This window comes from Callorhinus ursinus, unplaced genomic scaffold (assembly GCF_003265705.2).
Source record: "Callorhinus ursinus isolate GAN/ISIS: 27379988/994484 unplaced genomic scaffold, GSC_fseal_2.0 scaffold71, whole genome shotgun sequence".
NCBI classification, from domain to species: Eukaryota; Metazoa; Chordata; class Mammalia; order Carnivora; family Otariidae; genus Callorhinus; species Callorhinus ursinus.
Genome location: NW_027397133.1, coordinates 4,839,010 through 4,859,604, shown reverse-complemented (window position 1 = coordinate 4,859,604; position 20,595 = coordinate 4,839,010). Strand labels below are relative to the sequence as shown.

Here is a 20,595-nt window from a genome sequence, read left to right as displayed (position 1 = left end):
GCCCGGGGCGCTGGGGGCTGGCCTTTCCCCTCACCCCCTCCAAACCGGTCCGTCCAGCCGTCCACCCCAAGGAGGGAAGCCACCCGCCCCCCCCCCGAGACACCCCGAGAAAGCCAGAGTCCACACACGGGTGTGACTGGGCGGGAGGCTTTACTGGCGGCGGAGGAAGGACAAGGACGTGGAGCAGCAGCGGCCCCCCCCGCGCGGTGCCAGGACCAACAGGGAGGGCATCCCTGCAGCTCAGGCCTCCCCGCCCACGTCGGGGTGCTTCTGCCGCAGGTGTTTGTCCAGGGTGGCGCGCAGGCCGAAGGGCACGCAGCAGTGGGGACACTCAAAGCGGGCGCTGCCGGGCCCCAGGCCGTGCATGCGGCGGTGGCGGTTGAGCTTGCTGCTCTGCGCGCAGGCGTACGAGCAGAGCTCGCAGGCGTACGGCCGCTCGCCCGTGTGCGAGCGCCGGTGCACCGTCAGGTTGCTGCTGTTGGTGAAGTGCTTCCCGCAGAACTCGCAGCTGCCCCCGGGCCCGCGGCTCTTGCCCGCCGGCTTGGGCATCTTCTTGGGGGACGTCTGGCTCTTGGCAGGCTCAGCTGTGTGTTCCTTGGGGGTAGGTCCCCAGCTGGCCCCGCCGCCAGGAGCCCCGGGTTCCTGGACGCCCGCTGTGGCTGCTGCCCCGGCGCCCTCCCCACTGCTGCACAGCAGGCTGCTGGCCGGGGCAGCTGCATGGGCGGCGGGCTCCGGAGGGGCGGTAGCAGAGGCCTGTTCCTGACTGGCTTTGGCCCCGCAGGGGCTCTGAGGCCGCAGCTGCCGGTGGGTCTTCTTGTGGCGGTTGAGCTTGCTGCTCTGGGTACAGGTATAGGGACACTGGTCACATGCGTAGGGCCGCTCGCCGGTGTGCGAGCGCATGTGCACTTTGAGATTACTGAAGGAGCTAAGGGTCTTCGCGCACACAGGGCAGGTGGGGCTCCGCCGGGGCAGGATGCTCACCCGGGGGCCCTTGGCCTCCGCTTCCGGCCCCACCACTGCCGACACGGCGGCGGCCACCTCCGCCAGGCCCAGCAGCGGGGCTTCTGGGGCCTCAGGTTCCGTCTGGTAGATGGACAGCCCGTGGTCCCACTGGGCATGGCGCAGCAGTTTCCAGGCCCCTGTGAACTGTCTCCCGCAGCGGAAGCAGCTCAAGGCCTTGGGGTCCCTGCGTTCTGCAGAGAGAAGGGCCGAGTGTTAGGGAGATGCATGAAAGCAGCCCTCTCACGCCTGCCAGTTGGTCGCCTTCTGCAGCAGAGGCCCTTTTCAGAGGGCTGAGAACGCACTGCAGGGAGACAAACTCCCTGCCCTCAGAAGCCGAGGTGCAGAAGTGGGTGGACAGACAAGTGAGAAAAATCTGTGGAGTGGATGATGACTACCTGGCGATTCTCTTTGTGTCTTGAGAATCTTCCAGAAAAAAGGGACAGCAGAGTGAGGGATGGGAGGAGTGCTATTTTCTATTGGGGGTGGTGGGGGTGGGGGTCAGGAAGGCCTTACTGGAAGGCATGGCCAAATTCTGGGTGCTGGGCGCCAGGCCATGCCCCCTGCTCACTGAGCTTCCTAACCTAGACAAGAAACAAGAGTGCCATTTTCCAGATGGGAAAACTGAGGCAGACACACTTCTCCAAGGTCACAAGCTTGCAAGGGAGGAGTTGGCATTTCAATCCAGAAACCTGGGGAGTGCGAGACAGATTTTCCAAAAAGACTTGTTGGCTTGATTACTGAGTGGGTTTCTGTGCCAAGCTCCAAGTTCATGTGTTCCACGCATGGTCTCCTCTTCCCTGCCTCACAGAAGAGGGGGCCAAGGCCTTTGGCCCTAAGTGGGGAGAAGGCTTAGCAGCTACCTAGAGGTCGGGGTGGGGCAGTGAGTTAGGTGCCCCCCCTCGACATGGACCCCAAACTAAGAGCCCTCCAAATTGGATGTTTTCTCTAGACCCTCCAGGTACTATCAGTAAAGTACTTGCCTTTACCTTTCAAATTCTAGACTGTCTGGGATGGGGGTGGCTTTCCTGATCCAACACCAGGGTCAGGAACACAGATGGGGGCTGGAGAGTGTCAGCCTGGCCCGACTTCCAACTAGTTCTCCGGCTCCCTAGCTGTGTGGGCGAGAAACACTCCTCTCTGGCCCTCAGTTTTCTCGTTTGTCAGAATATGGGGATCCTCTCCCTTTTAGGGCTGTTGTGACCTCGAATGGAGAAGAACTGAGAGTTCTGGTCCATGTCAGCCCTCGGTAAACATGAGCTGAGCCCACGTGGCTGAGGTGCCCACACCGCTCCAAGTCCAAGCACCTGGGAGTGTTCAGTGATTCCATCAAGGCCCCTCCCTGGGCCACCAGATAACCTGCTGGCTTCAAGTCTACAGCTAATTCACAGTCCCTCCTTCCCCTCCCCGACTACAGGGAACCCCCCCACCCCCCACCCCACCAGCCAGCCCAGGCCTGAATGTAATTCCATCTCTCAAAAATCCTAGGAACTCATGGGCCAGGGGATGGAAACACGTAGGTCTGGAGAAGCCTCGGCCTGCGATGACCAAAAGTTTACCACTGAGTCTAGTACCATGTCAAGGGCTTTCATTCCCTCCCAAGAGAAGGAACCCAGGTGTCCAGACACCCAGGAGCTGGCCCAAACCAGGGGCTTCCCAGCGTGCAGGGCTGGGAGATTCCATCAGAGAGGGAAGCCAGAGGCCCCTTCCCTGACTCTGAGCAAATGCACCGGCGCCTCAATCAGAAGTGATCAAGAGGTGGGACAGGGTGGCCATGCCACGCTTCCAGCTGGCCTCGGCTTCCCCTCCCCCAGGTTCCTGCCCTTCCCAGAGGTCCCCCTACTGCCACAAGGGTCCAGCCACCTGGCCAGTTATTTCTGGCCAAGGGGAAGGAGAAGTGAAACCAGATTGGGGGTGTGTGTGTGTGGCAAATCCCCAGACCAGTCTTCAGGGGCTGGCCACACCCTGTGGGCGGCCCTCGTACAGGCCCCGCCCCGCCCCCACCTACCCCCCCACCCCCACTAGTCCCAGCCCTAGGACAGGGCAGGCCCTGGCCACGCCTAGGCTGCACCCGATGGGGAGCGAGAAAAGGGAAGTAGTGCTCACTGCCCCGCCTGTCCAGCTCAGCCCCTTCTCCCACAGGAAGCCGGGCCCTTGAACTTGAGAGGGGGACTGCATCCCGGCTTGACTCACCTGAGCCCTGGCAGGGGCTGGGGCCTCTGAAAAGCTGACAGTCCACCTTCTTGTGGTCCATGAAAGCAGTGATGGCCTCCAACGGAAAGGTCTGCAGGCAACGGCCGCAGGTCAACAGATCTGGGTGTTTGTCAGTCCAGGGCTGGCGGTCTGCTGGGAGGAAACGGGTGGTAAGCGTGGGGTGGGGCCAGGATGGGGGCTGGGGGTTCCGAGGGAGAGGGAAAACCCGAAGGTCAGAATGGGGGCTGGAGGCCAGGATCAGGCAGCAGAAATAAGGCGGGGTCCGAAGGTCCGGGGTCGGTGCCTGGAGGAAGGCGTCCCACGTAGCCCCCCAAGCCCCCAGAGTGAAGGGGAGAGAGGCTGGGCAGGGGTAGGGGGCGCTCACCGCGAGGGTTGAGGATCAGTGGCGTCCACAGCGCCCACTGGTTCCGCTCGCCCGGGGCGTGGAGAGGGCTCCCGGCGGGCACGGGGTCGGGGGAGTGGCGGGGCTCGCCCTCGAACAGCCCCGGCGCGGGCACTTCCTTCGGGGAGAAGGGCCCCAGCCCCGGGGCCTGTAGGGACCGCGCGTCTGGCTCGGGCTTCACTTCGATGACGAGGTCCGGCATCTCCATCTCGTCGTCTGTGTTGGAGGCGGGCGCGGGGTCTACTCGGCGAGGCGTGCAGCCGGCCTTGCGGCGGGACATGAGTCGAGGGCCGGCCGGCCGGGCGGGCGGGCGGGCTGGCGGGAGGAGGACGCGGGGGCCGTGCGCGCTCAGTCCGAGGCGCTCAGGTGAGTGACTGCGGCGACCCGCGGCGAACTCACACGTGCTGGCCCGGCCCGTGGCTCCGCCCACCAGGGCGGGGCCTGACGGGAGAGGACGGGGCGGTCCCCCAGGGGCCCCGGGCGGCAGCCAAACTCGATCAAAGCTGAGCCCACTGCATTTTCTTAGGGACCAAACCTTAATGACGTCCAGGTCCCACGGCCACGCACACGAACAGCTATTCCTGATCCCGTTTTAGGGCCGGTGTAACTGAGGCAAAGGGTGCCCACACCCATCCCCAAGAGAGAAAACAGTAGGGGCCACGTTTCTCGCTAAGCGCCTATGAGTAATCGGGACTATTTCATTAAATGCATTACAATAAAAATTCAGTGGGCAAACATTTATTGAGCCTTTACTGTGCACTGGGTTCTGTTCTAAGCACTGAGGATACCGCAGTGAACAAGACAAAATAATCCCCGGCCTCACGCAGTTTATTTGTTGGGGAGACAGACTCTCAACAAGGTAACGGCAAAACTTAAAGAGTGCCTCCCAGGATGACAAGTGCAATGGGGCAAAATAAAGCTAGGAGAGGTTATAAAGGGACAGGGTTGCTGGGGTGGGGGTGGGGGGTCAGCTTTCTCCAGGGCAGAGCATGGTGGAACTGAGACCGGAGGGAGGTGAGGGGGCCAGCCGGCCTTGGGCATTCAAGAATAACAAGGAAGGGGGATGGGCGTGGGGAGAGGCGTGGGTGATTGAGTTTTGTGAGAAAATGAGGTGAGACCCAAGAAGGTCTTTTGATCACTTTAAGGTCTTTGGTTTCCTGAGACCAGAGCCTTGACGGGTAGGCTTTAAGGCAAGGAGGGTTGTGATCAAATAGATCTCCTCTGCTCTGGAATCACCATTAAAACCAAACAGGCAACTGTCTCACCCCCCCCCCACTCGGGCCTCCTTGAACTTCCCTCCGCAAAGCAGCTCACTCTGATCGCTGTTTGAAGTGGCATCGACACCCTGCCCCACCCTCCAACCCTGACGAGTTTCTTTTTCTTCCCGGCACCCGCCACACCATAACATAGACCTATTTGTTGACTGTCCTCTCTTCCCTCCCCACCCCCACCCAACACAAGCCCCCTGAGGTCAGGGCCAGGGTCTGTCCTTCCCGGGCTGTCCCCAGCCCTGCTCCGAGTGAATTTCACATGCTAATCTCCCCAGAGTACTGCTCCAGGCCAGAAGGTTCCTCATATTGTTATTCAGGGCTGAGCTCAATTGTCCTCTGGGGAGCAGAGGACCTCCCTGACCACTGTATCTAATGTAGCCCCACCCTGCTGAAGGCCTCACAACCATGACCTCCATCCGTCCCCGCTTCTTTCCTGGCCCTCAGCTTCCCCATCTGTTACCTAAGGGGGCTTCTTCATGGCCACCCAATTAAAGAAGCTCCCCCAACTCTACCACCATGACCCTTATTTTATTCTTTTTATATCACTCATCACAAGCCCTGAAGGATCTTGTTGATGTATTTGCTCATGGAGACCCTGTATCTGCCCCTCCCGGCCCTCCTAGAACGTAGGTTCTAAGAGGGCAGTAGTCAAGCCAGCCTTGTCCACAGGGCCCCCGGTCGTTCAGAGGTTACCAAGTGTGTATTGAGCTCCTGCTCTGCACGGGCTTTCAACAGATATCGCAGAAGGCCCGTGTGCCAGGCACTAGGCAGGCCTTGGGGATCTGGTGGGGTGGAGAGGCCCGCGGAGCCTCTGCCTTACTGAAAAAGTGTGGGAGAAGGGAATTCTGTCTGAGCCCAGAGGAGCGAGGCTCCCTAGCCTTCAGGCCAGACATTCCATCTTTCAAGGCCTGTTTCCTTCTTTGTAAAACGGGGGTGGGGGTGGGGGGCTGCAGGGAGGTCTGCGAGACAGAACCACCACCCGGGGTCCATCCCAGCTGCAGCTCTCTCCAAACCTCTTTCCTCCTGAAACCTGGCTGCGCAGGGCTTCAAGGAAGGGAGCTGGGGTTTGGCCTGCAGGTGAAGGGTAGGAGTGTGCACGTGTAGGGGGTGGGGGTGCAAACACCAAGCTCCGTGCTTAACTCAGCCAGGAGGAAGTCTTCCCCCTCTCTGCGCCTCAATTTCTTCTTCCGTAAAGCGGGCTCCCGGACAGGCCCCTACGTCGCAGGCGGGCGGCTCCGGGGGCAGCGCGGGGCCAGGCTGCGGGCGGGGCGGGGCGGGGCGGGACGCCGGGGCAGCGCTGGCTTCCGAACCCCAGGGCCCGCCCGCCACCACGTGGGGCGGCGGCGCGGGCGGAACCTAGGCGGGGCGGCGCGCGGCCCGCCCGGGCCTCTGCAGCCGGGACGCCGGCGGAAGTGGGAGCGCCGGCCGTCGCGGACCTCGGTGAGTGCGGGGTGTCGGTGGCGGGGCGCGAGCGCAGGGCAATTCCCTCCCCCGGGCGCGCGCCCGCGTGCGGAGCCGGGAGTGGCGGGAAAGGGGCAGGTCCGCGCCTGCCACGCAGTTCGGATCCCCCCCCCCCCCCCCCCCCCCCCCGCGAGCGCCGGCACCGGGACTCCGGTCGGGGACGTCCCCGCGCCCGGGTCGGAGGGGTGAGGAGCCGGGGCAGCGCGCAGTGCTCCCGGCTCGGGCAGGTGCTGGCGACGACGGTCAGGACAGTGACCACGACAGCAGTCCTGACGCCCCGCCTCGCTGGGACGGGCTCGCTTGCCCGATCTGAGCCGGGAAGACACCCAGCCCGGGCGGACTGGGGAGTGGACGCCTGGGGGCCGGGAGGACCTCCTTAGTATAAGAAAAGGCTAGCGGTGGGTGGCCAGGGCAGAATTGAAAGAAGGAAACTGACCGGCCTAGGGGGCCCAGGGGAGGGGAAGGACTCTGTGCTGGAGCTTCTGGGGGGTGGGGGTGGGGTGTTGTGTGGACATATCAGCACCTTGGTTCATTCGCGGGCGTCTGGGGTCTTCCCTGTGAACCTGGTAACTCAGCTAGTTCCCTGCCCTGGCAACGGAAGGGTTAGCTAAGTGCGTGTCCACTGAACGGATCCATTGCCATTTCCTTGGAGGTCAGCCCCGAGGCCCCTAGAAGGGAGGTCTGCGAATCTCCTGCCCTCGCGCCCACCACCCAAGTGATAGGCTCTGGAGTTTTTATGCAAATCGTTTTTCAAGTCGTGGGGGATGGGTTTGGGCATTTTTCTGAAATCTTCCCGCGGGAAATCCTTGGCTTGGAGACTGAAAAGGTAAAAGATTCTGGAGCCTGGTCACCGGGGAGCTTGGATAATGCCTGCTTTTGCCTTCTTGGGCACACCCTGCCGGACCTTTCCTAAACCGGTTTCCTATCCGATCACACCTTGGTTCCAAATCCTCCAGTGGCCCTCCTGTGCTGGACGAAAACAAATCTGTCCCGCAGAGAGCAGGGGTGATGGGCCGGGTCCGTTGTCAGACCCACCCGGGTTTGCTCCGTTTTCCGTCGTCTCAGCCGGCTTGCACCCAGTAAATGATTTGGCATTTCCCTGTTTCCAGTTTCCTCCTCCGGGAAAATGGGGATCGCGTGGCCTGACCCCAGTCTCTGTTTGTTTTCCCCTCACGGAGAAAGCAAGTCTGCACATTGGTCCACCCTTACTTTTTTGTTTTACCCAGGGATTTAACATCATTTGTGGCCATTTGATTAATTCCCATCAGTTCTTTAATTTTATTTATTTATTTCAGAGAGAGAGAGAGAGAATGAGAGATAGAAAGCACGAGAGGGAAGAGGGTCAGAGGGAGAAGCAGACTCCCCGCCAAGCGGGGAGCCCGATGTGGGACTCGATCCCGGGACTCCAGGATCATGACCTGAGCCGAAGGCAGTCGCTCAACCAACTGAGCCACCCAGGCACCCAGTCCTTTAATTCAGTACTAGCCCTAGAGACTAGGGTGTTTCTTTTAAATCACTCAAGTGTTAACCTAGGTTGCTTGAGAGCCCTGGGGGCTGATGATTCTTGACTAAGCTTGGACTTCAGCGGTCAGATAAGTTAGCAAATGTGTGTATCCCTGAATCCCATTCGCAGTGGTAGTGGTCAAATAAAGAAAATGTATATTGTACACCTGAAACTAACAGTGTGTATTAACTAACTGGGATTAAGATAAAAACACAAAAGAAAAAAAGAAGAAAATGTATATATCCCATAAAGCCCATTTACTGTGGTCTTCCCCATTAGGGAAGACCCTGAGAGTCTGCCTTGGTTCTCCCCTCAGTCCATCAGCAAATAGTGAGGGCTCTCAGCCTTCAAAATAAATTCTAATCTGACTACTTTTCCCCACCTGTGCGGCCCTCAACCTGTCCCAGGCACCATCGTCCCCCGCCCTCCTGGGCCACAGCGGTGGCTTCCTCACTGGGCTCCCTGCTTCTCCCTCTTCCCCTCCCAGTCCGCTGTCCCCGCGCGCAGCAAACAGAGGGATCATGTGAAAATCCAAGTCCCTCTGGGTAGAGAGCCGGGTCATCACCTCAGTCTTCAAGGCCCCTCCCTGTAGCATCTGCCTTTGCTCCCGTGCCGCCTCCACGCTGGCCTCCTTGCATGGGCTTTGCATTTGCTGTTCCCATGGACTGGAAGGCTTTTCCCCCAGATCTCTGCATGACTCCGTTCCTTATTCCATTTAGGTCTGTGCTCAAATACGACAGCCTTCCTGGCCAGCTCTCTCTCTCGCCCCCGGGCTGGGCCAAGCGGCCCCTCTGGGCACCTGGGGCCCCCAGCCTCTATCCTTCCAGCCCTGCCCACTCTGAGTCAGTCTGGTCTAGAGACAAGTCTGTGGCAGCCGCTGAACTGGGGTGGTTTGCTCACGGCTGTGTCCCTAGCAGCGCCCCAGGTGGGCTGGACCCTGAGCAGGCCCTTGGATAATGTGGATGGGTGAATCTTTTCATTCCTTCAACAAATATTTACCAAGCTCCCCCTGTTTGCCTGGCTCTGGCTGGGGCTGGGGGTGGAGTCATGAAATAATGGGACTTGGCTTTTCTCTCAAAGTCCTGTGTTCGATGGGACACCAGGGTGGCTCAATTGGTTGGGCATCTGCCTTCGGCTCAGGTCATGATCCCAGGGGATCGAGTCCCGCATCGGGCTCCTTGCTCAGCGGGGAGTCTGCTTCTCCCTCTGCCTGCTTGTGCTCTCTCTGACAAATAAATAAATAAAATCTTAAAAAAAAAAAAAAAGTCCTGTGTTTGGTGGCAGCACAGACAGACACACAGGTAAACAAATACATGCATATTGTCAGGAGGGGGTCGTACCGTGGGGACAGGAGAACGCAGGGTGAAGGGGCTACTGTGTCCCCCCTGTAAAGGCGATGTTTGAGCAGCGACCTGAGTGCAGTGAGGGAGGAAGGTGAGCCGTGGATCCGGAAATATGTAAGTCTCCCATCTGGAAGAGGGTTCCGGGCAAGAGTGTGCTTGCAATGTTCGAGGACTAGAGCAGTGAGGCAAGGGTGGGGGGCGCGGGATAGGAGGTCAGAGAGGGTATGATAGGGTCTTGGAGCCACTGTGAGGACTTGGGCTTTTTGCTCTTGGGGAGGTGGGAGCCATGGGAGGGCTCTGAGCAGAGGAGGGGTGTGCTGGGACTTAGTTCTAACAGGATCTCCCTGACAGCTTTGTCTGTGCAGGGAACAGACTGTAGGGTAAAGCTAGAAGCTGGGGACCCAATGGGGAGGAGACTGGTATAGTCCAGGTGGCCGGGGATGGTGGCCGGACCGGGGAGGAGGCAGAGTGGGGCAGGGGGTGAAAAGTTGCTGGGTTCTGGATACTACTTTGAGGTGGAGCTGCCGGGCCTTACTGATGGATTGAATATGGGTGGCAGAGAAAGCGAGGAGGGGTCCAGGACACTGTGGGATGTCTTTTGCCTGATCACCCTGAAAGATTCTCCCTTCTCCTGGAAAACCTAGGAGGTCTTTTTTTTTTTTTTTTTCCTTCCTTCATCGTTTCAGAGATGAGGAACCAGAGCAGGGAGGCTGCCATAGAGTCGCAGTGACCTGCCCAGATCCCTGGTAATGAATCTGGGAGGGCTAAGAACCCCCCGGGCTCCCCGAATCCACACCTTCATCCTCTCTGCTGCGGGGTAAGCTATGGCCTGCCTCCTGGTCTGGTATGGCCCACCAGCCAAGAGTGGGTCTTACATTTTTAAGTGCTTGGAAAACTTGAAGAAATCTTTGTGGGTGCATGAAATAATATGAAATGCAAATTGCAGTGTCCTGGTACGGAGGGTTGTAAGGAGAATGGCCACGTTCCTTGTCACATCTGTCCGTGGCCGCTTTCTTAATACTGTGGCGGCGTTGAGTAGTTGTGACAGACCCTATGGCCCACAAAGCCTGAAATATTTACTTTTAGGCCCTGTACAGAGAACATTTGCTCACTTCTAGTAAGGATTCAATCTGGGCCACCAGTGAGGGTGTCTGATCTGTAGGGCTTGAACAGCTAGTCCCTAGGAAAGGCCTGGGCTGGGACAGAAAGTTTGGGGAGCGGGTAAGGATGGGAGAGGAAGTTCAGATTCCCGAGGGGGAATCTAACATTTTTATTTGTATTTCTTTAAATTTTATTTTAAGTAGTCTCCACACACCGCCCTGAGATCAAGAGTCGCACGCTCTACCAAATGAGCCAGCCAGACGCCCCAGGAATCTAACGTTTTTATTTATTTATTATTATTTTTTAAATGTCCAAATACTAAACAGTGGAAGCTTTTATTTATTTATTTATTTATTTATTTATTTATTTATTATTTTTTAAAGTATTTATTTATTTGACACAGAGAGAGCGAGCGAGCACAAGCAGAGGGAGTGGCAAGCAGAGGGAAAGGGAGAAGCGGGCTCCCAGCTGAGCAGGGGCTCCATCCCAGGACCCTGGGAATTACGATCTGAGCCAAAGGCAGATATTTAACCAACTGAGCCACCCAGGCGCCCCGGAATCTAACATTTTTTAAGGGACATGGGAGCATTACAATATGCCCCTTCCTTCTTGAAATTAGAATTTAAAATTTACTTTGATGGCGGTGCCTGGCTGGCTCAGTCGGTAGAGCATGTGATTCTTGATCTCGGGGTTGTGAGCTCCAGCCCCAGGTTGGGTGTAGAGGTGACTTAAACCAAATAAAATCTTTGAAAACAAATTACTTTGAGTAGTAGGGACGGCAAAAGGTATAAAAAGGTAGACAGTTAAAAGTCCCCTGCCCTGGGCTCTTCAGGGGCTGAATGACCAGCAGTGGTTGCAGTTTTCATGGATACAAACTGCCGCCCTTTGACACTGTCCTCATTTACACCCTTAGTCCTAAGGGCCATGAAGACGTTTCTCCACAGATGCACCAGCACGATGCTTCATCAGCCTTTAGTCAACTCCCTAATCTGGGAGGTGAAGAATCTTACAGTACTGTAGCTTTAATCTGCATTTCTCTGGTTCTCTGTGAGGTGGTGAATATGTTCAGGAGTTGAGTAGCCATCTTTTTCTGGCCCCGCAACCCCACCTGTTTATCCGCCCTGATGTTTTATTTTGTTCCCCCCATATATGGAGAGCTCTTTTTTTTTTTTTTAAGAAATTATTTCTTAAGAGTGTATCCACTGAATTTTATTTTTATTTATTTATTTATTTTTAAGATTTTGTTTATTTGTCAGAGAGAGAGGGGGCACAAGCAGGGGGAGCTGTGGGTAGAGGGAGAAGCAAGCGTCCCCCCAAAAATAAAATCTTTAAAAAAAAAAAGAGGGCGCCTGGGTGGCTCAGTCGGTAAGCGTCTGCCTTCGGCTCAGGTCATGATCCCGGGGTCCTGGGATCGAGTCCCGCATCGGGCTCCCTGCTCGGCCGGGAGTCTGCTTCTCCCTCTCCCTCCCCCCACTCTCATGCTCTCTCTCAAATAAATAAATAAACAAATCTTTAAAAGGAAAAAAAAAAAAGGCTTTATTGAGATGTAATTCTCATACCATACTATTCACCAGTGGGTGACGATTTTGGGAGTCACAGCTCGGGGTGGGGGATGCTACAGGTGTCTCGTGGGCAGAGGCCAGGGCTGCTGCTAAAATCCTACAGCTCTGCATCCAACAGCCCCCCACAACAGGACAAAGAGTGACCCCGCCCCAAATATCAACAATGCTGAGGTTGAGAAACCCTCATCTGTTGCCTTGGCCCATTTCTCTGCAGGGTCCTTTCTTGCAAGGAGCTCACGGGTGAGCTGCAGACACAGGAAGAGCCTAACAAGGAAAAGGTTCATCTTAATCTCCCCTGCACGGTGAGTGGCCCCGGGATGGGACACCGGCTGCCTAAAATCTGTCATCACTTGAGAGAGGACTAAGCCACAGACAGGGGTGCAGCCACCGGAAACTTGGATCCCCCTCTCCCTCTCCCTCTCTCTTGCACACAGAACCAGCACTTCCCTATAGGCAACCAGCATCATGGTCGTGGCGCTTGACGTGTTCCAGGCCTGTGCTCAACACTGTGATTGTTCGTGCATGTAGTCCCCGGGCCGACCCTGTGGGGTTGGTCCTCTTACCATGCCTATTTCACAGATGGGGAAACTGAGGCACAGACAGGTTAAGCAACTTACCCCAGTCGCACAGCAATACTAATAATAACAATTGTAACTAAATTTTTATGGAGAAGCTACCGTGAACCAGGCGCCCCCATCCTGCAGGAGCCTGTCGCATCCTGATAACCCGCTGAGGTCACCCAGCGAAGCAGGCCTGTGAGCTCAATCTCCACTGCATTCGTTCATGCAGGAGCAGTGTTGAAGGGGCCGGCTCTTTGTGTCCCTGCCACACAGGGTTCCAGGAGCTGGGGATACAGCCGAAGGCAAGAAGCGAGGCCGCTGCCCATGGGTAGGCAGGCATCTAGCAGGGGACAAAGGGCATAAGCAGAATGACAAATATAGCCTACGTCAGAAGAGTACTGTGTGCTACAGAGAACGACGAAGCTGGGGAGGGCAGGAAAGGACGTGGGGTGGAACTTGAACATGGCGTGCCCAGAGAAGGCAGACGGCACGTACAAGCAGAGGGATCCTCACGCGCAAGGGTGTGAGAGGCACTTCCGTGCCAGGTGTGCTTGCAGACCCACAAGGAGGCCGGCGAGGCTGGGGTAGAGACAGAAGCGTGGCAGACCACGAGGGTGCTGGCAGGGTCCGGAGCCTGCAGGGCTGCTGAGGGCTGTGGGGAGGACTTTGGCTTCGACTCTGGGCAGGGCGGAAGCCAGGGGAGGGCTGTCAGCAGAGGAGGGATGTGACCTGACTCAGGTGTTAGATGGTGGGTGTCAGGTGTTAAGCAGGTCCCTCTGGCTGTGTGGGTGGGGATGGACTTGGGGTGAGGGGACAGTGAAGGTGGAAGCCAGGGGCCCAGGGAGGACGTGTCTTCAGTTGTCCAAGCAGAGAGCGACAGTGGCTGGGCCAAGATGTGGGCAGTGGAGAGAGAAGCGTTAGGCTCGGAATACAAAACAACACTTGATCCTTGAACAACACAGGTTTGAACTGCATTGGTCCACTTATACATGGATTTTTTTCCATAAATACAGTACAATACTGGAAATGTATTTTCTCCTCCTTGTGATTTTCTTCATAAACTTTGCTTTTCTCTAGCTTGCTTTAATGTAAAAATACAGTATATGATACATGTAACATATGAAATATGTCTCAATCAACTATTTATGTATTTATGTTATCAGTTAGGCTTCCAGTCAACAGCAGGCTACCAGTAGTTATGTTTTTGGGGAATCAAAAGTTATACCTGGATTTTCAGTAGTGCATGGGGTCAGCGCTCTAACTCCCATGTTGATCAAGTGTCAAATATATATGTTTTCCTTCTCAGGCTATGTCTTTTATGACGTTGATTTTTTTTTTTTTAAAGGGTAAAGAGAATGCACTTCAAAGATTTTGTTTATTTGTCACAGAGAGAGAGAACACAGGCAGGGGGAGAGGCAGAGGGAGAAGCAGGCTCGCCACTGAGCAGGGAGCCCGATGCGGGGCTCGATCCCAGGACCCTGGGATCATGACCTGAGCTGAAGGCAGACGCTTAACCAACTGAGACACCCAGGCGCCCCTTGATCTTTTTTTTTTTTTAAGTAAACTCTGTGCCTCATATGGGACTCGAACTCATGACCCCACGATCAAGAGTCATATGTTCTACTGCCTGAGCCAGCCAGGCACCCGATGACCTTGATATTTTTGAAGAACTCAGGCTCACTTTTTTTTTTAAGATTTTATTTATTTATTTGAGAGAGAGAGAGTAGAGAGAGAGCATGAGAGGGAGAAGCAGACTCCTCGCTGAGCAGGGAGTCGGATGCAGGGCTCGATCCCAGGACCGTGAGCTCATGACCTGAGCGAAAGGCAGACGCTTGACCGACTGAGCCCATCAGGCTCTTTTTTTATAGAATGCCCCTCAATTTGAGTTTCCTCACGGTGAGATTTAGGTAATCCATTTTTGGCAGGAATACCACAGAAGTGGTGCCCCATCCTCAGTGTATCACCTCAGGGGCACATGGGGTCCATTTGTCCCACCACTGCACATGATGGCTTTGATGCCTAAGTTAAGGTCGTGTCCACCAGGTTCCTCTATTACAAAGTTACTGTTTACTCATTACGACAAATAAACATTTTGGGGGAAAGTACTTTAAGACTGTGGATACGCTGGCCCTCACCCAACACTCGTTCACAAATTTTAGCGTCCGTTGGATTTTAGCTCCTTCATTTATTTACTCTTTTATTTACTTATCATTAGTAGGGACTCATGGATTTCTCTTTTATTCAGTGGGTTATAATTATCATTTTTTGTTTATTTCTTTTAAGATTTTATTTTTAAGTAATCTCTACACCCAAAGTGGGCCCTGAACTTACAACCCCGAGATCAAGAATCACATGCTCTACCGACTGAGCCAGGCAGGCGCCCTGTGTAACTATCATTATTGTAATGTTCACATCATTCCAGAGCTGGCCACCGGAAGCCGTTGTAAGCCGGCTCCTGTGTGATTGGGAATGTATTCGGGAGAGAGCATTTCCCTCTGGATTGGATAGGCTGTGCGTGAGAGAGTTGAGGAGGCTGGAGTTTGTTCTTTTCAGCAAGTATTTATAGCCAGGGACTAGGAATAAAACAGTGATAAAAGCAGTCAAAAGTTCCTGCTGTCGTGGACCTGGAGAATGGTGGTAGCAGCTCCTGCGGAGGGAGGGCACGGAGTTTAGGAGGAGAATCCGGCATGGGTTTTGGACAAGTCGAATTGAGGTGGGGTTAGACAGACACCTCTTGTTGTCATTGCACACTCCCCGTGTAACGGCTTCTTGCTTTCTTCACCCACCAGCCAGGACAATGCAGACTCCGCTGACCATTCCTGTACCTGTGCTCCGGCTTCCCCGCGGCCCGGATGGCTTGAGCCGTGGCTTTGCCCCAGATGGACGCAGGGCCCCCCTGATGCCAGAGGGTCCCGAAGCCCCGGGGTCTGCCGTAGTTCGAGACTCTCGGGAATCCCAGGAACAGCAGGCACGAGCTGCACTCCGGGAACGCTACCTCCGCAGCCTGCTGGCCATGGTGGGTCACCAGGTGAGCTTCACACTGCACGAGGGCGTGCACGTGACTGCCCACTTCGGAGCCACCGACCTGGACGTGGCCAACTTCTACGTGTCGCAGCTGCAGACGCCCATTGGTGTGCAGGCTGAGGCACTGCTGCGGTGTAGTGACATTATTGCGTACAGCTTCAAGCCCTAAACACGTTACTATGGTCATCTTTCTGCTTTGGGCCTCGCCCTGGGGCCCCAGCCCTCCACACATGGTCGTGGGCCCCAGAGAGTTTGGAATGCCCTTGGAATTTTGAGCCGGGCTCCAAGCACCTCTGGCTTCCTGGGACCTCCAGGGTGCAGTCAGTAAGATTCTACAACCCCAGGAGTTCTAGAGCCCCTTGAAATGAAGGCTCTACCTCACAGAACTATAAACTCTAAAAACAGGGCCACTTGCCAGTTCCTGAAGACTGGGGGTTGGGGGTGGAAGGCAAATCGCAGAGTAGGAAATTGTTTCTTGAAATTGCAAAGGTCAGCCACCCTGAAGATACTCTCCTCCTACTAAAGAACCAATTATCCCAGGAAAATTCGCCTCCTGTTTTTTTTTTTGTTTTTTTTTTTGTTTTTTTTTTTTTAAGTGTACGACACAGGGATGGAGCCAGATTTAGGAAGTGGAAGGGTGGCTAGCCAAGGGCTGGATCTGGTGGATCTGGGACAAGAAGAGGACACATCACGGGGCTGGAAGGAGCGCGGATAAAGGTGGAGACTGGCTTGGTCCGGGAATGGCTGGAGCTACCTGAATGCCGGGCTTGGGACATTTGGACGCGATTTCTTTTTCGGGATGGGCGGGAGTGTTTCCAGCCAGGGGCGTGGCTCTCACTGGGTGACCTGGTCGCCCCGCCCTAGAGCGGTGTGGACCTCACTCTAGAGACGGCCGGTTCGCTTCCCCGCCCACTCCGGAAGGGGTCGGACCCCGTGCGGCGGCGACACAGAGGCCAGGCTGAGGACTAGGGGTTGGGGTGAAGCTTCACCCTCTCCATTTCGCTCCAAGCTGTGTGACCGTCCATATCATTAGCTTCCCTTATCCCCGTCACCAGCTGTCTGTCAGCAGATTCGCCTTAAAACAGTAATTGCTGCCCCCCCTTGTAGTCCCATCAACTTTAGAACGCAAGTGAAGATCCCATTAAGTAGAGACGAGATTTGCTTTGTTCATCTGCAGTCGCGAAAGTGCGGCGGTTGGAGATGCTGAATGGGGCAGGCGGAGAGCCTCAGCTCCCATAGGTCCGTTCGCGACGCCGCCTCCAGCGAGTCCGGGGCCTAGCTCCCGAGTTGCCTTGGCAACGACGTCGCTCGCTCCTCCCCGAATCCCCCCTCCCTTTTCGTTTTAGCCCCGCCTCCCACCCCCGACCCCCAATTGGGGATATGCTAGGAAAGCCTGGCGAAAGTGCGGAGGCGAATATTAAGCGATTGAATTGAGGGGAGGTCTGGGGGTTGAGCTCGTGCCGGTTCCCTCCGGGCTTGGTGATCTAGCCGCTCCATCGCCCGATTATTTTGGTTGGCAGATTCGTCTCTTGGTTTTGGAACTTCTTCCCTTTTCCAGTTGTTGTTGTTTTAATCAGGGCTATGATACTCCTCATGGGCTCATATTTATTTTAGTCTTTGAATTTAAATTGCATTTCACGCAACGAATACAGAGAACTATTGATGAAACCGCTGTCTGCAAATGGAGGGCTAGAGAGTAAGTAGCCAAGAGGCACAGGCTTCGTCTCCAGGCAGAGGATCCGTCTGTCAGCATCCATCACTTGTACTCATATATTCAGTACGGCTAATATCGCCTTTCCTTTCAGGTTCTCTGCCCCTTTGCCTCTCTTCTTATCAGTTGGCCTAGCCCCGCCGAGCAGATGTTTTTATTTTTATCAACTCCATTCCCCTCTCGGTTGCCCGAGCTCGTGACGAATGTGCGTGAGTCTGAACGTTAGTTACCTAGATTGAGGCGGGGAGGCGGGGTGGGGGCGGCTCAGGTTCGCGCTTGCGCGCTGCTCCGGGAGACGGCGTCCACCTCGCCCCGCCCCTCGTATTCTGCAGTTCCGGCTCTGCAGATTCACTGCTCACGTTTCTTTTGCCCGTGGTTCTTTCTGCCTCTTGTTACCGGTTTCAACAACCCGCGAGACAGCCCTGCCCGCAAATAGCTTAAATTGATTTTCTGCTTTCCTCAGTCCGCGACGGGCTCACGGGCTCTTAACGAAAGTGCGGCTGCGAACGAGCAGGCGCGCGCGAGGCTCGGGGGAGGCGCGCTCGAGCTCCCGGCGGCGACGACTACGACGACCAGGAGAGCGGTCGGAGGCGGCGCCTGAAGCAGCGGCGGAGCCCATGCCCCGGGACGGCGGGCGGGCCCGGAGAGACGAGCCCGGGGCCCGGGACATGTCCCCGGGGCCCCCGTGAGGAGGCGGCGGCGGCGGCGGCGATGGAGATCCCGCCGCAGGAGGCGCCGCCCGGGCCGGGCGCGGACGGCGACGCCGAGGAGGCCCCCGCCGAGGCCCGGTCTCCGAGCCCCGCGTCGTCCCCCGCCGACGGGCGCCTCAAGGCTGCGGCCAAGCGCGTCACGTTCCCCTCCGACGAGGATATCGTGTCTGGAGCGGTGGAACCCAAAGACCCCTGGAGACACGGTAGCTACCGCCGGGGCGCGGGGGCAGGCTCGTGGCGGACCCGGAGTCTGTGCAGCGCCGGGCCCCGAGGTGGTGCTCAATAAGTTGCACCTAATGAGGATTTAAGGAGACTGTCGTCAGTTTAGAGCAGCAAGATGTGAGAGACGGCGTGCCTGTTGGGTTGGGAAGGTGAAAAGTAGCTGGCTTATCCGCCCCCCCGGATCCCCCCAGTCGCTGAAGGTGGTCGTTTTAGGAATTAAAACGACAAGCAGTTAAAGTTTGGAGGCTTGGGAGATCGGTGGGGCGGTAGTCTTTGAGTTCCTAGTCGTCCTCCCCCCCCCCCCAGAAGGATAAAGCGAGCAGTCAGGGAAGGAAGAGTGGATCAGCATTGGCGTTCAAAGGGCAGGTGGAGTTTGATGGGCTCATAGGGATGGAAAGAGGTTAAGTTGCGGGTCTGCAAACCTCAGGACAAGGGGTAGTCATGTTGCTCACTTTTTTGGCTGAAAGGAGAGGAATAAACCAGCCTGGCCTGTGGCTGCGGAGGAGTTGGTAAATCCTGGGGTTGGGAAAAGGGAGTCAAGGTAAACAAACTTCCAGGAAAGGAGCAGAGTTGATGGTCACTTTGGAGGTGGGTGAGATAGCCGGAGGAGGTGTTAGATGTTGACATTAAGAAGAAAAGTCACTGCATGCCTCCTTTTCTTCTCCCCAAAAGGGAAACAAAGCATTATCAGTCATTAAGGAGCAGAGGACCTTTGGGGTCTGGGTATAGAAGGATCTCTTTTAAAAAAAATCTTCGTTTCCTGAGAAAGAGTTGGGGAATTGGGAGTTGTTGGTCGGTAGACGGTGAGGGCCTGAAGAAGTTTGCTGGCCTGAGATGTTGGTAGAGGGAGCAAGTCTGCAGATTCTAGGTCCCCTGAAGGTCAGATTTGTGTTGGAACTGAAAGGGCAGCTGGAGGAGTGTGTGTGTTTTACCTATAGGACTAAAGTTGGAAAGGCACTCAGTAGATGAGTTGAGCGTTGAGTCTTTCTCTGCTTGTCTTGCCATGGTGGAGCCCACAAAGGGGTCACAGACTGGTCCTGGCTCAGTAGATGTTGGTCACTTGACCCCAGGAAAGAGGAGGCACTGTTGCTAGTCTGGCAGTGGAGGAATTGTGGCTTTTTTGTGAGAGTGGGAAACATGGTAACTGGAAGCTGAGCACATAGGTGGCCTGCCATAAATGCCAGTTTGGCTAGTTCTCGTTAAAGAGACAATTTATGATTGTTGGCATCGAGAGCCAGCCACGTCTTGGGCTCTGGGCCCCAGGGATAGGTGTCACTTTTGGGTTGGAGGACTTGGGCTGGGGAGGGGAAGGGTCATATGGGGCCCTGGCTATAGCATGGTACCCAGTCCAGGGAGTTGAGAGCGGGAGGAGAGAAAGACCTGGATAGGAAGAGTAGGGTGCTGGAGAGCAGAGGTTCCAGTTCAAATCCTGACTCCCATTTACTCACTTCATGACCTCAGGCTGGTTATCTAATTCCTCAGAGTCTCAGCTTTCCCGACTGTGAAGTGGGTGGTAATAACCCCTGCAAAGGCTTTAAGAGAGGACTAAATATGGTTGTGTATGAAAAGTAATTGGCCAGGATGAGCTTTCATGAAGTTGCAGTTAGTGTTGGTCATTTTCGGGGTGATGCTGGGTGATACTTGTCATTTTAGGGGCCAGTCTAGACGTTCATGTGCTTGGGGCCTGGATGTTTCTGCTTCCCAAGCCTTCAGGAGAGGGACAGAGATGGTGGTCAGTTTGTGGGCCCCGGGCAAGCAGGAAGGAAGATGAAAAGTTTGTGGGCTGGAGGGCCATGGTTGAGGCAGGGGGAGAGTTGGCACGGGGTGGGGCTGGGGGCTGGGGGCAAGTTTCTGGTGTGCAGGTTTCCAGAAGAGGAACAGCTGTGTGTAACCAGCTGTTTGATTTTTGAGTAAGCTGTTTTCCTCTCTGCACCTCCTGTTTCTTTCTCTGCAAATGGGGGTGCTAATTTCTACCGCGGGTAGTTGTGAGGATTAAATAAAATAGTCCTTGTCAATTCTTGCCACAGAAATAGCAGCTGCTGTTACCCAGGCGGTGAAGGAGTTTGAGGGGAGGGAAGAATGTCAAGAAAGAGGGGTCACTTGGAGTCTGGCTGGGAGGAGCTGAGAGGACAGTTGCTGATTGGTCTTCCCCGGGTAGGGGGAGGTGGTAACACATTACAGGCTCGGGGAGTCTCTCATTTCTGGAAGTTTAAAGAGGGACGGCAGGGACTGGTCAGGGGCTGGACTCACACTTCGGAGTCAGTGGGTCTGAGGTAGAGCGGTGATGATACGGAGAAGTTGAGAAATCAGTTTACGGGCTGGCAGAGATGGTCTGTCTTGGCTGGGGAGAGGGGCCGAGGGCTTGGCCTGGCAGTGAAGGAGTTGGGGGATCTTGGTCCCCAAGCAAGGTGACGTTGGTGAGTTTAGACAATGGAATTTGCAGGACAGGAAATTGGAGGGCCTGTCAATGCTGAGGAGCAGGTGGCTAGCCTCTGTGCTTGGGGAGGACAGTGAGTTGCTGCCTGGCTCGG

At 55.8% G+C, this 20,595-nt stretch overlaps 3 protein-coding genes across 10 annotated transcripts in view; 2 read left to right on the top strand and 1 right to left on the bottom strand.

Annotated features, from left to right (window-relative positions):
• Positions 1–133: 133 nt before the first annotated feature.
• Positions 134–3,991, bottom strand: ZNF296 (zinc finger protein 296). 2 transcript variants are annotated; one of them, XM_025850102.2, is made up of 3 exons: positions 3,578–3,991; positions 3,193–3,345; positions 134–1,193 (listed from the first exon to the last, which is right to left on the bottom strand). In XM_025850102.2, the coding sequence occupies exons 1-3, from the start codon at positions 3,873–3,875 to the stop codon at positions 241–243; spliced, it is 1,404 nt and encodes a 467-aa protein (XP_025705887.1). In that variant the 5' UTR covers positions 3,876–3,991; the 3' UTR covers positions 134–240. The 2 variants fall into 2 exon arrangements, with proteins under 2 accessions (XP_025705887.1, XP_025705888.1); XM_025850103.2 differs by having other exon boundaries at positions 3,193–3,342.
• Positions 3,172–15,966, top strand: GEMIN7 (gem nuclear organelle associated protein 7). Of its 7 annotated transcripts, XM_025850107.2 has the most exons (5): positions 6,233–6,306; positions 9,225–9,288; positions 9,861–9,991; positions 12,052–12,139; positions 15,187–15,966. In XM_025850107.2, exon 5 carries the CDS (start codon positions 15,195–15,197, stop codon positions 15,588–15,590), a length of 396 nt encoding a protein of 131 aa, XP_025705892.1. In that variant the 5' UTR covers positions 6,233–6,306; positions 9,225–9,288; positions 9,861–9,991; positions 12,052–12,139; positions 15,187–15,194; the 3' UTR covers positions 15,591–15,966. The 7 variants fall into 7 exon arrangements, with proteins under 7 accessions (XP_025705896.1, XP_025705895.1, XP_025705890.1 ...); XM_025850109.2 differs by lacking the exon at positions 9,225–9,288 and having other exon boundaries at positions 6,226–6,306; XM_025850111.2 differs by lacking the exons at positions 6,233–6,306; positions 9,225–9,288; positions 9,861–9,991 and adding an exon at positions 3,172–3,302.
• Positions 15,967–17,507: 1,541 nt separating this feature from the next.
• Positions 17,508–20,595, top strand: part of PPP1R37 (protein phosphatase 1 regulatory subunit 37) — a 39,726-nt gene continuing 36,638 nt past the window's right edge. The window contains exon 1 of the mRNA XM_025850100.2: positions 17,508–18,045. Coding sequence (XP_025705885.1) covers positions 17,844–18,045 — 202 coding nt within the window. The 5' untranslated portion in view covers positions 17,508–17,843. The remainder of the gene's footprint in view (positions 18,046–20,595) is intronic.

Bases quoted from the DNA above. Each gene is read 5' to 3' on its own strand.
- ZNF296 (XM_025850102.2), bottom strand. From the start codon at position 3,875: ATGTCCCGCCGCAAGGCCGGCTGCACGCCTCGCCGAGTAGACCCCGCG. The intron at 3,346-3,577 runs GTGAGCGCCCCC...GTTTCCTCCCAG, and splicing joins ACTGATCCTCAACCCTCGCG to CAGACCGCCAGCCCTGGACT. The intron at 1,194-3,192 runs GTGAGTCAAGCC...TTCTCTCTGCAG, and splicing joins CAGCCCCTGCCAGGGCTCAG to AACGCAGGGACCCCAAGGCC.